The sequence below is a fragment of the Harmonia axyridis genome, chromosome 1 (genome assembly GCF_914767665.1).
Source record: "Harmonia axyridis chromosome 1, icHarAxyr1.1, whole genome shotgun sequence".
Taxonomy (NCBI): Eukaryota; Metazoa; Arthropoda; class Insecta; order Coleoptera; family Coccinellidae; genus Harmonia; species Harmonia axyridis.
The window spans coordinates 11,068,398-11,084,474 of record NC_059501.1 but is presented as its reverse complement, the minus strand read 5'-3'; the positions used below and the strand labels follow the sequence as shown (position 1 = coordinate 11,084,474).

At 36.8% G+C, this 16,077-nt stretch overlaps 1 protein-coding gene across 3 annotated transcripts in view; it reads left to right on the top strand.

Annotated features, from left to right (window-relative positions):
* The window catches only part of LOC123670709 (LHFPL tetraspan subfamily member 6 protein-like), a 176,202-nt gene extending 160,372 nt beyond the window's left edge, over positions 1-15,830 (top strand). For 2 of the 3 annotated variants that reach the window (XM_045604238.1, XM_045604239.1), the window contains exons 5-7: positions 2,418-2,516; positions 10,839-10,930; positions 15,122-15,282. In XM_045604238.1, the coding sequence (XP_045460194.1) occupies positions 2,418-2,516; positions 10,839-10,930; positions 15,122-15,148 (218 nt within the window). In that variant the 3' untranslated portion in view covers positions 15,149-15,282. Of the gene's footprint in view, positions 1-2,417; positions 2,517-10,838; positions 10,931-15,121 lie in introns of all 3 variants that reach the window. The other variant, XM_045604240.1, reaches the window with a different exon arrangement.
* The last annotated feature ends 247 nt before the right edge of the window (positions 15,831-16,077 follow it).

Here is a 16,077-nt window from a genome sequence, read left to right as displayed (position 1 = left end):
TTTATTTCGACTAGCACTCACCGCTACAGCCATCTATTGCAAAACGGCGGAAGCAAAGTTGTACACCAATATTTACGTGGTGTCAACAGCTTAGACCTTAGATATCAATTATACAGGATGTTCCTTAAATGGAGGTGCGAACAATAATGGCAGATTCCACGGATTATTCTAAAAAAAAAGGCCTATCAATATCGGTCCGCAACCGAAATGCATGGTGTTAAGTTTGATTTTTTCCAAGTCTTTTTAATATGAATGTTTCAATTTAAAGATTTCATCATGTGATATTCTAATTTTGAATGTAAATCTACACGGTGTATTTTTTTTGGATCAGTGCCCACATCTTTCACCCAGAAGTTTTTTGTGGACTACTGGTAGTTGATTTCTTGTAGATTTGTCTTATCTACTTTCGATTTTGAGGAGAAAATTTGAAACCGTTATCTTACTATCAGGAAGAAAGAAATTCAAAAGATCAAGCTTTACATAATTAGTTATTAGTTTTGGTACTTTTTTACCCATAGTGTACAGAAGGACCACAAGAAAACAGGGTGTTTCTTGTAGTCCTTCTGCACACTATGGGTAAAAAAGTATCAGAACTAATTATCAAAGCTTGATCTTTTATATGAATTCATCATATCTCGAAAAGAAAGCGTTTGCGGGGACATTTTTTTCTGGAATTTATCGAAGGAATCTCTTTCAACAAAAATTTCTAATATGCTATTACACTGTTGAGGCGAAATTTTGCACAGACCTTGCAACTTTTATTTTATATCTAGACGCAAAATCTCAGAACTACCGAGTAAAATTATTGAGGTTTTAGTTGTTTCTCTGATATTCTCGAGGATATTCTTCTCTGAATTTCCCAGGAACTATTATTTTACATCTGAAGGCTGAAGTATTTCAGTGAAATTCGTAATTCTGAATTCAAGAAAATCCTAATCGGATTTTGCCCATTATTGAAATATTGTCTTTCGGGAGTTATCGCGTTTACAGACGAATATACAGAATTGCACTGATTCATCATCATTGAATTGAACCTTATTGTTTGAGATTTCCTCCTGAATTTTCCATGAGATTCGCTCGAAGTTTGGATAGAATATTGACCAGTTTGGAAATCAGTTTTTAATTTCGAGTTTTTTTTTCTCAAAGGTAAAATAATCACTCTTATAAATTATCGGAATCACCCTGAAATCGTCTAAATGAGATGAACAATATATCCATAAAAGCCTTGAACTTATTAGGTATGTTTTTGATAGACATCCTACTTCGAATTTCAATCAAATCACTAAGCATAAATTTTCATTTGAAGAATTTTAACTTTACTCATAACTACATACCGGGTGTTCCTTGGTTGAATGTACAATGAAAAATGGGACCCACGATTTGTTTTCGAGATACAAGGTATTTTTAGTGTCCCTTCTTTTCTGTGATGATTTCACCAGTTTAGCCAATATTTTCTTCATTACATTGGGTGAAACACATATTCAATTCATTCATCACAGCTCACTTACTGAATCTTCATAAAAAATTTGGGTAATCCTGAGGATTTTCAGAGAATTGTTTGAAATTTATTTCTTGAAATCAGAAGAAATCCGACGAAACTGAAGCACACCGAAAAGTGTAGATTAGCCCATAGTTTCGTTCTACATTTTTCTAAACAATCAGTGGTCAACCAATAATTAAATTCTGGATGAGAAAATATTACCCCGAAGTTTTGCATTCAAAATCAGCATATCACATGATGAGAAAATCAAATTGGAATAGCTATTCCTAATTGAAGTTGAATATCTTCCGAACGAACGGTGCTATGAGAAAAAAATTCTAAAAAAAATCAAACTCTAACACCACGTATCTCGAAAACGAAGCGTTCTTCTTAAAATTACCCGAGGAATCTGTCATTTTCGTTTGTACCTTCAATTTAGAAATACCCTGTATAGATTTTTCTTTGATTTGTATCTGAAAAATTCCGGAAAAAACAATTCCTATATCATCAAAATGGTACATTATTCGAAACGAAGTGAAAATAATCGTTCAATTCCGCTACATTGTCACTGCAATAAGTCACCCCCCTCTTTTTATCTTCTCGCAATATTGTCCCCACGCCATCTAGCATTAAAACAATCCGCCGTCCGAAAACAAACACCGACGCCATACATGCCCCCAATTCTGTTTTGTTTAATTGCGTTAATTCATGCCGAGAAGAACGAAAATATTTGCATGCCTCTCGAACTGACCGGACCTCTCGATATCATTTATCCCCTGATAATGGCAAAAATTCACGGACACCTACACCAGCAACCCTCTAACAATTTCCCTTATGTGCGTTCTCACCCCCCAAAGCAGAAATAATGGCTTCATTAATATCAACATCGGACGCGGCATTCCTACATTTTAACCACCCCAGTTTCGTTTTGTTTCAGCTCTTCTGGTGGTAGGGGGAGCAGCGGTCTACCCTGTGGGATGGGACAACAGAGAAATGCGGGAGTCATGCGGGAATAGCAGTCATATATATAGACTAGGTCAGTATTTCAACCCGATTTCTGCCAAGCACCCTTTTCCGCATTCCGTTGCATGGATATCGTTTTTGCGATTATTTACTTTTGACTGTTACTCTGTATGTTGGATGTTCAAATAACCCTTTTCAGTTTTCGATGCTATATAGTGGACGTTTATTAACTTGAAACGTAAATGGGTGGTTTTTGCTGCTGGAATTAACTGATGTGATTACTGTGGTTGAGAATTTGTTTGCCTTTGCAGATGAAAAGGTTAACTATCTTCTTGGTAAAAGACTTTTTTTTAAGAGGTTGATGAGTGCACTCGAGAGTTGGAGTAATTACATTATTCACGAAATCTTAATTTGTATTAAATGCCATTATGTAAACTTTATAAACTTTCAGTTGATGACTTAACCCGGTGATTGTTGATTTCGATATAAGAAGTTTATTACTTCATCTCCAGGTACTGGCAGTTGGGGAATTAGGAATTGCAGAGACTGGATCTCCCTGACTAATTGAATACCATCAGCAAACCTTCCCAGTGACAAGATAACAAAAAAAATTGCATTGAGGAAACCTTCACTAGGCTACTAAGTAGAAAAGAAGATTGGGAGTCCACAATCCCAGTTCCAAAAAAAAACCATATAATGGTACACAGATGGTTCTTAAACCACGATAGAGACTGACACTGGTGTATTCTGGACTGGTACCAAATACTCATTATCGTTAGATCGCTGTCTAAGTGTCTTTCAGGCAGAGATTCTTGCAATAGAACAATGTGGGGAAATTAACCTAGCAAGAAACTCAGAAATGAGATATAGCTTTACATTTTTATAGCAATGAGCACTGAGCTAACATAATTCTAAGTTGGTATTGGACTGCCGAAGAAAATTCAATGATATAGGCAAGAATAACCGGGTCTTTTTAGTCTGGGTTCCCGACCACTCGGAACTTAAAGGGAATGAAGAGGACAATCTTCTTTCCAGAAAAGGAGCACAAACTCCTTCCATTGGCCCGAAACCTTTATGTGGTATAGACAAGTAAAAGTCTCAGGAGTAGGAAAAAACCGAAAGAGAAATACTCTGGTGGAATCTTCCTGTGTGGGATCATTTCAAGAAGTTTCTTCGAAATTTTGACAATAATAGATCCAAGAAGTATCTAGATCTTAGCCAGAATATACTACAAATCCTCCCTGGCTTCCGCATAAGGCATTTTCGCCTTAGGAAACACCTCATGAAAATGGGTCTAGCAGAAAATAACGAGTGCAGATTCTGTGGGGAGTGGGAAGAAACTCCGAAGCACTTGTTGATAGAATTCATCGCGATTACTAGCCAAGGCACAATCTGCATAAGTATGAAGTGAAGTGAGGAAGTAGCCTCCTTGAATCTATGCTAGATACTGGGGTTCATTAGAACTCTGAAACTGGAAGGCGAACTGTAGATCACGCTATGGAGGGAATAATTCTAACAGACGAAACTTCGACACTGCGAGATCCAAGAAGTATCTGAATCTTAGCAAGAATATAATACATCTCCTCACTGGATTCCTCACAGGGCATTGTCTCTTAGGAAACACCTCATGAGAATTGGTTTAGCAAAAAATGACAAGTGCACTCTTAAAAGGAATCTAAGAGGCCAATACCCTCATCGAGAAGAGTCCACGAATACCTCATACTATCCGCAACGTTTCTGTGTTAATAGAAAATACACATTTTCAAAATAGGAAAAGATGAAACCGGTATCCCTCCAACAAGTTCCATCGGAACTTCAATGGTGCAAGAGCTAAAAATGTAACTGAATCCCAGAAGAATTTGCGATTCATCTTCACTGGATTCATAACAGGGCAATTCCGACTCAAGAATCAGCTTATGAGAATAGAATTTTCAAAAAATGATGGCGGCAGATTCTATTGGGAGTAGGAAGAACCTCCTGATCACCTATTCACAGAATGTCTCTCCATTGTGGGTCAAGAAAATGGTGCTTTGAATGATAATCTGTTAGGAGTCAGAAGGTGACCTCCTTGAAGCCATTATTGAGAATAGTATTGAGAACAGCTTTCATGGAGAACATAAGGTCAATATAACTCCTTACACGATAAACAACCTTACTCTTATCCCGAATATGTAGTCCTTCGGCTACGATATTGTCATTCTCATAATCTGAAGATACTTTCGAAAATATTCTTCACTTTGTAGCATAAACAAATTAAACATAAAGGAATTTTATGTATCACTTGGACAGCTATCTCATTTCCAGCAGAACTCGGTTACTCGATCATCAGATGAATGTTTATTTTGCATAATAGACTTCGAATGATGTCAACACAAAAGCCGTGAGTATCAACACAAAACAGAATACATCGCACAGCATAATAAACAGACACTCTACTATCCAATTACGAAAATTAAGATTGCCCTTTCACCACTATGGCTGAGCCCACAACATGTTCCGTATTGATGTATCAAGTGTTTTTGGAGAACTATAGGCAATTTTCAACTCTCCGTAAGAAAGGTTTGGGCATCCTGAGCTGCAGGTTATTAGAAACCATTTATACCACTAATATTAATCTACTTAGTATCTCACTCAAATCAAATGAACTACTTTGAGTTGTTGAAGAATCTGCATTCAAATTGTTTTCTTGTGAAGGGTGTGTTTTTTAGAGCTATAGAACTTTAAATTCCAATAAAACAACGATGGATTATTCGATTGACATTTATCTATCCACAAGATAATCTTGTGGCATTACATTTTAAATATGATTTCTGGCATATGACCGCCACGCCTGGCTCGGATGTAGTCCAATCTGGACGTACAATTTTCGATAACTTTTTCCAACACTTGTGGCCGTATATCGGCAGTAACACGGCGAATGTTGTCTTCCTAATGGTCAAGGGTTTGTGGCTTATCCGCATAGACCAATGACTTTACATAGCCCCACAGAAAGTAGTCTAGCGGTGTTAAATCACAAGATCTTGGAGGCCAATTCACAGGTCCAAAACGTGAAATTAGGCGGCCACCAAACGTGTCTTTCAATAAATCGATTGTGGCACGAGCTGTGTGACATGTTGCACCGTCTTGTTGGAACCACAGCTCCTGGACATCATGGTTGTTCAATTCAGGAATGAAAAAGTTAGTAATCATGGCTCTATACCGATCACCATTGACTGTAACGTTCTGGCCATCATCGTTTTTGAAGAAGTACGGACCAATGATTCCACCAGCCCATAAAGCGCACCAAACAATCAGTTTTTCTGGATGTAACGGTGTTTCGACATACACTTGAGGATTAGCTTCACTCCAAATGCGGCAGTTTTGTTCGTTGACGTAGCCATTCAACCAGAAGTGCGCTTCATCGCTAAACAAAATAAAATGGTCGTAGTGAGCGATACGTATTCCGCACAGAACCATTATTTTCGAAATGAAATTGCACTATTTGCAAGCGTTGTTCAGGTGTGAGTCTATTCATGATGAATTGCCAAACCAAACTGAGAATATATCACTTGACAGCTGTTGAATCGTCATCTTGAACAGAAATGCCAACTTAAAGTTATATACCTCGAAAAAAAACACCCGTTATATGCGAAACTAAAAACATGCTAGTTTTTCTGTAAAAACTGCAAAGCGACTATAGAGTTTTGGTTGTGGTTACTTTGGCAGGTAACAGGTAATAAAGGGGTTTAAAATAGTACCTTCAATTCGTTTAAAATATAGAGCTAATTTTTTGATATTTTCTTTCGTTGATATTTGTAGTGTGGCAAAGTCGATACAACATTCATATTATTCATAAGGTTATGATAATTTTTTTTCCTTGACACTTCAAAACCTTGTTTCAAAGATGAAAGATGTATGGCATAGGTTTCTGAAAACTTTTCTGATTAGAAGATACACCTTCCGAAAACTAAACATCACATTCTGAAACATCTGTATATTGGAAAAGGTGATTGGAGATCTGAATCAAACCATGAAATGAAACTCATTTTCTCAAAATCCTTACACATTGTGTTTCGATCATTGTCCCCCAATCACCTCGCTCCCATTTCCAGAGTAAAAAATGTTAAATTCCAACACATCCGCAGATCATGTAGATTTACCATCCACTGCAGCACCTGGATAAAAAGTAATTGAAGGGTAGTTTTGTCGGAGCGCAAAAATGTTTGCATAGCATTTTGGAAGCGTGTGAGAGCGAATCCTGAATTGGGAGTAAATTTGCTCGACCGATAATTCAGATTTTAGATTGAACAGTAGGGTTGGCTCTTGGTAAAATATTTGGCGTCAATTACGAACTTTGGGATTAATTCTTTTATATACTCAATCTATATTCTATAGATTCTGTGCGTTTTGTTGAAGAATTTAAAATATCATTAAGTATGGATTAGCATGAATTTGTTGTATTATTTAGTATTATTTAGTATTACATATTTTCTTTGTGATTATATTTATATGTACCCAAATGGAACACTCTGTAAATTATTAAAAGAATGATTAGGATTCATTCTGGGATTTTTCATAAGGGTCATCGATACCATCAAATTCAACAAACAAAACTGTCGCATTTGGAGTGAAGCTAATCCTCAAGTGTATGTCGAAACACCGTTACATCCAGAAAAACTGACTGTTTGGTGCGCTTTATGGGCTGGTGGTACTTTTTCAAAAACGACGATGGCCAGAACGTTACAGTCAATGGTGATCGGTATAAAGCAATGATTACCAACTTTTTCATTCCTGAATTGAACAACCATGATGTCCAGGAGCTGTGGTTCCAACAAGATGGCGCAACATGTCAAACAGCTCGTGCCACAATCGATTTATTGAAAGACACGTTTGGTGACCGCCTTATTTCACGTTTTGAACCTGTGAATTGGCCTACAAGATATTGTGATTTAACACCGCTAGACTACTTTTTGTGGGGCTATGTAAAGTCATTGGTCTATGCGGATAAGCCACAAACCCTTGACCATTTGGAAGACAACATTCGCCGTGTTATTGCCGATATACGGCCACCAATGTTGGAAAAAGTCATCGAAAATTGGACGTCCAGATTGAACTACATCCGAACCGGCCGTGGCGGGAAACCAAAAAGCATATTTAAAATGTAATGCCACAAGATTATCTTGCAGATAAGTAAAATTCAAGTCAATCGAATAATCCATCGTTGTTTTATTGCAATTTAAAGTTCTGCAGCTCTAAAAAAACACCCTTTACAATCATGCAGAAAAATGGATTAGATAGATTTGTTTCATTTTTTCATCAAAGATTTTGGTTGGATATTTATTTTGCAGAAATACTAATACTCTCACTTTCTCATACTTATACATTCTCCTACAATAACATTAAACAGGGACAGAACAACTCAACTAGTCAACATTCAATATAAAGAATTCATTATCGAATATCCAATGGCAACCACCACGACACAGCCCAGAAAGCACTTCGTGACGACAGAAACAACCGAGAAGCTTCGCCAACTCTCGTCACGTTCGACTGATTCTAAACTGCAAAATAGATCGAATTCACCGCCAAACCCTAAAGTTTCGGTCTCCGATATAATGACCTATTGTAATCAGACTGTTCTCGACGAGCAGCAGAACTATTAGACCAGAATGGAACTGATACACTTTCAAATATCCCGGTAACATCATTATCGCAGTAAATTCAGCCTGATTCACGAATCTGCGATCTGTTACAGCGCTGCACGCAATCTGAATACGAGTAATTTTCAGGTTAGGTGGAAATCCTACGCCAGGTCGATTGAGTATTATGGGCTCGGATCGAATAGATTCGCTTCAGTTATGTAGGTGTATGGTTTTCCGATGGTGCTTTTGATTCGTCAATTCGAGTAATATACGTTGAATTGGAAACGTTTGAGTATTATGTGATTCCAAAACTCGCTGGAACTTTTGCGGTTTACATACAATGGAGATTCACAATCTGTAGTAATCGAGGTTAATGTAATGAAATCAAAAATAATATGAAAAAACATTTATCCAACATATTGAAACAGAGTCTAGTACAAAAAAGAAGGTTTGAATGAGTGATCTTAATAATCCTACAAAAGGAACGTAGGAAAAAAATTAAAACGACAAATGAAGAGAATTTCAGAATATCCTCTAAAATTGTCGTCATAAGATGCGTTCTAACTGGGCACAATTCCCTCGCGAAATAATTTCGCGAGGAAAAAGCACCTAGTATGGACGCTATCCGACCCCTGAATAATGAATGCGTCAAAGGGTTTAACTCATGGAGATTCGCTCAATATGAAAGTGGCCATCTTCGAGAGCGGTGTTTTTCTTCTTCCCTTTCTTGCTCAAAAATAACATTCATATGACAGGAAACACGGCTGAGGAAAAAACCGACACTACAACTGTAGGCAGCTCGGCCGACTCGAGCAACTTTTCGCACTAAATTGCTCTCTACTTCGAGTAGTGTAAAATTGCACTCGTGTAAGTTTCACCCGAGTGACTTTCGCGAGTTTCGCTAATGTAAGCACAGCTTTTGATTCTACAAGATGACTTCCTTTCCACAAGATTAATTATCAGTGAGCATGGAAAGACTATGGATGATAGTGCAAGATCACATAACCAGAACTGAGGTGACCATTTCGAAGATAATCAACCAACTTTATGAACTGGCCAAAGTACCCGATACAAGACAGGTTTATGCAATGAAAATCGTTCTGAACATCTACGAACGAAAAATTAATGTCAAAGCGAAAGACCATCAATATCGTACAAGAACTACCGAAAAAGACTTTGAACGCCCAAGATCAGTAAGGAGGATAGGCCAAAGATGTTGCACCTACATAGCCCCGAGAATTTTTCCCCTAATACCACAAGAAATAAAAAATGTGAAGAACAAAATATCATTTAAATGAAAATTGAAAAAATGGATAATAGACTTTGATAAAACAAAATTACATAAAATAATAAATCAGAACTTTTAATGTACACACGAATATGACAAAGAGAAATACAGAACATGACACACTAAAACCACGATTTCGACAGGTATACTACAGGATTTTGACAAATATAATACAGGATTTCGACCATTATCTATGATGAAGCACACGTTTGTTCCACTTAATTAGAAGCTAATATATTTTGCGGTGTATAAAGAGTAAATTTTATGTTCATTACTGTGCACAGTTTATATTTTCATAAAACTCTACAGTATTATAGAGTTTATTGAATGTATTTTCTTGAATAAACTCTCTTATTATAATTGAATATGTCTGGTATATTGCTGAAAGAATACAGCGTTTTCCAATCGAATAGCATGTGATGAGATACCTCAAAAGCAAAAAGAACTTTATCATTATAAGACGGATGAAACCAAAAGTTTTTTTTTTTTCTATGCCACTCATTACATTGAAAATGACTACCTATAACAGAAAGAACAAGGCAGAATGGAAAAATAATAATAATATGGTTTTTTCTGTAAGTTACATATAATAACAGAGGCGTGAGCTTGTACGTGACTTCTAAATAAACAAAATATAATACAGTGACCAGTATTCAAATAAATTCATAAATCAAAATCAATTTCTATTAACACATTTAAATAAATAATAAAAATTAACAAAAAACCAAAAGCACACCATCCACAGTAATGATCACTGATGAGTGACCATTCAAGTAGGTATGTTCTTATAATTTAACACTATAGTTATATTTTGTAATGCTCGAGTAAACTCCTTCTAGATGATAAAATAACCGTCATCAATAGGAGAGGAATAAAATGTGACTCAAGTAGGGTTTCAATTGCTATTCATTTGAAAAATATTTACTTCTTTCGGAGAACCTACTGATGACAAACGAACTAATAGCAAAAATAAAAATTAAATGGGTAGAACGAAGAATTCAAAAGCTCTGTGTTACAAAAAAAATTGTTTACCAAAATTATTGAATGATCGTTATTACACGAAACCACATAGAGAACATTCAACAATTATCAAACATTCAAATCGCATGTATATTTAATCATCCAATCTATAGATTCAAATGCGCTAAATTACCACAAATGCAGATTATCATTTAACAATATACGTACATGTACAGAGCCAATATCATTATTTGATATATTTCTTCTCGTTAACTTTAACAATAGATAACTCCCAAACGCCCAGAATACGTGTTCTACGCTCTGCCTGTAATAACGTCCACAATCAATATATTATTGAATAACTAGCACACCACAGCATAACTATTATGCACAGTACAAGGATGGTTGCATGCCCAAAGCATATATAATATATACATTGCCATTCTGTTCCTGCATATTGGCATGTATCAGCATGTACCGATACATACCACGACAGCAATTTTCAATTATAAAACATTTGTTCCAGGGACTTGTCAGCTGTCATGGTCGGTGTATCTACTAGCTTTTGCAGTTCTCCTATTGCTGGTGTGTTTCTGTCTAAGTTTTTGCGCGTCTCGGGTGAGTATCCAAGATTTTTATTTTTCTAAGGTAAATATACAGTGCGCGTCAAAATTATGGAACAATTTCATTTTCTCAGAAGAAAAATATTTGGCAACAAAATCCTGAAACAGGTCAATTTTTGTTTCTCTTTTATCAAATTTTTATGCATTTTTGAAGGATATTTGTTGCACTGTGTATTGAAGAATTATTAAATGAATACCTACCTTGCTCCGCTAAACTTTGGAATGTAGATTTCTGATTATTCTGCGATTCTAGTTTATTGAATGTCAAAATTCTATAATTTCACAGTGAAATTTTGTATTACTTGGGACGCAGACAAATCAATGATCATAATATTCAGTCCAGCTGTAATTGATCAGTGCAACTAATCCAATTTTGTTTACTTTATACATGAAGAACTTTTCTGATCAGACAGAGGAATTTTTCATTCCAATATTGATTGAAAACTGCAATTCTATGCATGAGGAGATGTAGCTAATATGAAGAAATCACTCTTTGTGAATGCCAATTTTCAATTGTTGGACAGATTCATCCACAGTTTTGTTTGTTTGAGCTATCGAATTTGTTATATACTTTAAAGGATAGCATACATAGGCCTACAACATTGCTTCCGCCGTTTTTCTTCGCGAAATTCGAGGCTTTATTGTAAAAAACTGGTTATAGATTTATGATTCAAAGTATTGTCCTTCGCTGGCCACTACTTTCTCCCATCTCTCAGGTAGCGTAATAATCCTGCCTTTTAAAAACGGGTCATCTTTTGAGGCGATCCAATTATCGATCCAATTTTTTACTTCTTCATAATACCAGAAGTGCTGGTCAGCCAGGCCTTGAGCCATTGATCGAAACAAGTGATAGTCCGAGGGAGCAACTTCTGGATAATACGGCGGGTGGAGTAGGACTTCCCATTTCAACGATTCCAAGTATGTCTTGACCACTTTCGCAACATTGGTTCGAGCATTGTCATGCTGTAAAATCACTTCATCATGTCTCTCGTTCTATTGCGGCCGTTTATCTTTCAATACTCGGCTCAAGCACATTAATTGCGTTCGATAACGACCGCCTGTGATTGTTTCAGTCGGTTTTAAATATTCATAGTGCACTACGCCGAGTTGGTCTCACCAAATACTGAGCTTGTCAAAATGCAATGCAGAAATCCCTTTCGTTTTTGCCTTGCCAGCAGCTGTTCACAAACAAACAAATGCCGTTCAACATCTCTCGGTTTCAACTCGTACGGCACCCAATGTCCTTGTTTCTTACGCATTTCCATGACTTTCAGACGTTTTGAAATAGTTTGTTGCGTCACTCCCAATTATCCTGACAATTTTTGTTGCATTTGACAGGAGTCTCGATCAAGTAATGTCTCCAATTCTGCATCTTCGAAAACCTTCTCTCTTTCTCTTCCATGCTGGTCTTCAACGTCAAAATCACCGTTCTTGAAACGTTAAAACCGCTTTTGGCACGTTGTTCCAATATTATCGGCCTCATCATAGGTATTTGAGAGCATTTGATAAGCCTCAGCCGGATTTCTCCATATTACAGCAGAAAATTAAAACCTCCTGCAAATGACGAGAATTTGGCTCGTAAACTCACATGTTTAATCGAGAATAACTTCATGATACTCGTACAGTGCATCCCATTTTGGGTGAGACAGCCAGGTTTCTCGCTTGTTATTTAAGATAGAGCCTTGCGGTTTTTACGTTCCTGTCCTACTTTTTCGTGAAACTCAATTTGGTCTAATCAGATTTTGCATAACTGTTTCCGTTCAAGAGATACAGGGTGATTTTGGAAATTGATACTTTTCGGACCCCTCCTTTATCTCCGAAGTTATTAGAAATAATGCTGAGGTAAAAACTACGTCTGAATCAGAATTTTGCGTAGAATCCAGTGGCGTACTCAATTTTTTTTTTCGGGTTATGGTTTTGAAGATTCAATACAAACCTATATTTTTTTAATGGAACACAATGTATATCATTACTTCGTTGGATTCGTTATTTTTTTCCCTTCAAAATGATGTATGATACTATATAGGTAGGATGTTCAAAAATCTCAAAAAAACACTAAAACATCAAATAATGATAATTTTTCGTAAATGGGCCATGAATTTCCTAGGTTTCAATAAGAGGATTATTACTTTTGATTTTTAAAAGTAGTAGGTCATTGATGATACAAACATCCTTGTTTTTATTATGGCTACTATGCATTTGGGAGCATTGTTTTATCAAGTAGGCATTGGAGGAAAAAAACCAATCTGATCTAGCTGTCATCGCTATGAATTATTATTATTATTATTGATTCTTCTTTTATATGGGAAATCCATTGCCCATTAGCAAAAAATCATCATTATTTGATGTTTTAGTGTTTTTTTAACATTTTTGAACATCCTACCTACATAGTATCATACATCATTTTGAAGGGAAAAAAATAACGAATTCAAGTGATGATATACATGGTGTTCCATTAAAAAACTATAGGTTTGTGTTGAATCTTCAAAACCATATCCCGAAAAAAAAATAGTGTACGCCACTGGGTTCTATGCAAAATTCTGATTCAGACGTAGTTTTTACCTCAGCATTATTTTCAATAACTTCGGAGATAAAGGAGGGGTCCGAAAAGTATCAATTTCCAAAATCACCCTGTATCTCTTAAACGGAAACAGTTGTGCAAAATCTGATTAGACCAACTTGAGTTTCACGAAAAAGTAGGACAGGAACGTGAAATCCACAAGGCTCTATCTTAAATAACAAGCGAGAAACCAAGCTGTCTCACCCAAAATGGGATGCACTGTACAAATCGACTAATATTTTGATGGCGTTATGTTTACAAATACCTAAGCTTATTGTATGACATCTGCGATCTATTTATTTCGACTATCACTGATCGCTACAGCCATATATGTATTGCAAAACGGCTGAAGCAAAGATGTCCACCTAATATAATAATGATATTAATAATAGAACTAATAGTCTATGCTCACATTTATTGATAAATAGTTTGTGGTGTAAACATGGGAAGTACAGGAGATCATAATACCATTATGACACCATACCATTCTAGACAAACGAAAGTGAGTTTAACGTCTGTGAGATAAATATAAGAAAATAGTTTTTTTCGGCAACCGTCCGGGAAGTGCTCACTTCCCGGACGCTTTTTCTCTGAGAAAGTAGCATTTCCCGGCCTAGTCCGGAAAGTACGTACTTCCCGGACTAGGCCGGAAAAGAATCATAGAATTCATAGCAACCGAGATAACGGCTGACAGTTCATATGAAATTAGTTGTCAAAAATTTGCATGTTTTTTTATCGCAATCGCAATAAAATATGGAAAGCAGCAGCGATAGTGTTATTTTACATGGTTGCCGAAAAAATATTGTACGCAACACGCCCGAAAATGGTTTTTTTGGACTCACAGACTTCCAGGACTCGCTTACGCTCGTCCTGGAATTTTGTCTATTCGTCCAAAAAAACCCTATTTTCCGGACTTGTTACGTAAATTACTATTTTCGGCAACCGTCCGGGAAGTGCTCACTTCCCGGACGCTTTTTCTCTGAGAAAGTAGCATTTCCCGGCCTAGTCCGGAAAGTACGTACTTCCCGGACTAGGCCGGAAAAGAATCATAGAATCCATAGCAACCGAGATAACGGCTGACAGTTCATATGAAATTAGTTGTCAAAGATTTGCATGTTTTTTGATCGCAATCGCAATAAAATATGGAAAGCAGAAGCGATAGTGTTATTTTACATGGTTGCCGAAAAAATATTGTACGCAACACGCCCGAAAATGTTTTTTTTGGACTCACAGACTTCCAGGACTCGCTTACGCTCGTCCTGGAATTTTGTCTATTCGTCCAAAAAAACCCTATTTTCCGGACTTGTTACGTAAATTACCATTACGGCAAGCAGACAAATTTTGGTAGAGCGACGGACTAGTGATTCGGGGGTTGCGGGTTCGAATCCCGCCAAGGGAGGTACTTTTTCCAGAGTTGAAATTTTGTCTGCTTGCCGTAAAAACTATTTTCTTATTCTAGACAAATCTGTAAAAATTCTAGATGAAAAAATATGTCCTTCGACAAGATAGATCTATGATTGAACCCAACTTCATGAAGCACCTTGTATACTCCCTTGAGGTTGCCAGCCACTCACTTCAGCATGTCGAGAAACTCACATAAATCGAAATAATGTCTCTTTTTTCCAGGTGAAAGCCGGCTCGTTTCGGATCTGAGTGTACAGCGTAGGCATGTTACGGATCAACGTGTAGCCCTCCGGTTGGCGAATCAGGTCCCAATGACGAACTCCATAGAGTGCATCGAAGAGTCGGCTGGGACCTCAAAGAATCAACTGCCGTTGAAAACCATCCACGCGGATATCGAGAACGTGCCGCTTTCACCCGTGATCGGTGTTGCGAACATTAGTGATGCCGTGAAAAGTTTGCCCAAATGTCTGATGCATACGGACGGAGCAGTCTTCGACTGATTGCTACTTTCGGGACAGTCTATACACTGATAAACGTACCCACATGAAATGAAATAAGGGATAGGTTTACCTAGAGTTTGAAGAGAATTATGTTAACATTCTAAAAATCCGTTATGTCATAGCCGTCTTTTTTCAATTGATACTATACATCCTATATATCGACCAATTTGAAGGCGAAGGCTATATAATGAGCGACACTTGGCAAACTATACTTTTTCATATGAATTTCGTTACTTATTATCACAGAAAAAAGAGTTTGGGTAAAACAAATTCACTGAAACTGAAACCTTCAAAACAAGAAATCGCTAATAAAGGATAGTACCTATCTTTCCAAAATGAAATATGGAGTAACCTCTTGTACAGTGCATCCCATTTTGGGTGAGACAGCCAGGTTTCTCGCTTGTTATTTAAGATAGAGCCTTGCTGTTTTCACGTTCCTGTCCTACTTTTTCGTGAAACTCAAGTTGGTCTAATCAGATTTTGCATAACTGTTTCCGTTCAAGAGATACAGGGTGATTTTGGGAATTGATACTTTTCGGACACCTCCTTTATCTCCGAAATTATTAGAAATAATGCTGAGGTAAAAACTACGTCTGAATCAGAATTCTGCGTAGAATCCAGTGGCGTACTCAAATTTTTTTTCGGGGTATATTTTTGAAGATTCAACACAAACTTATG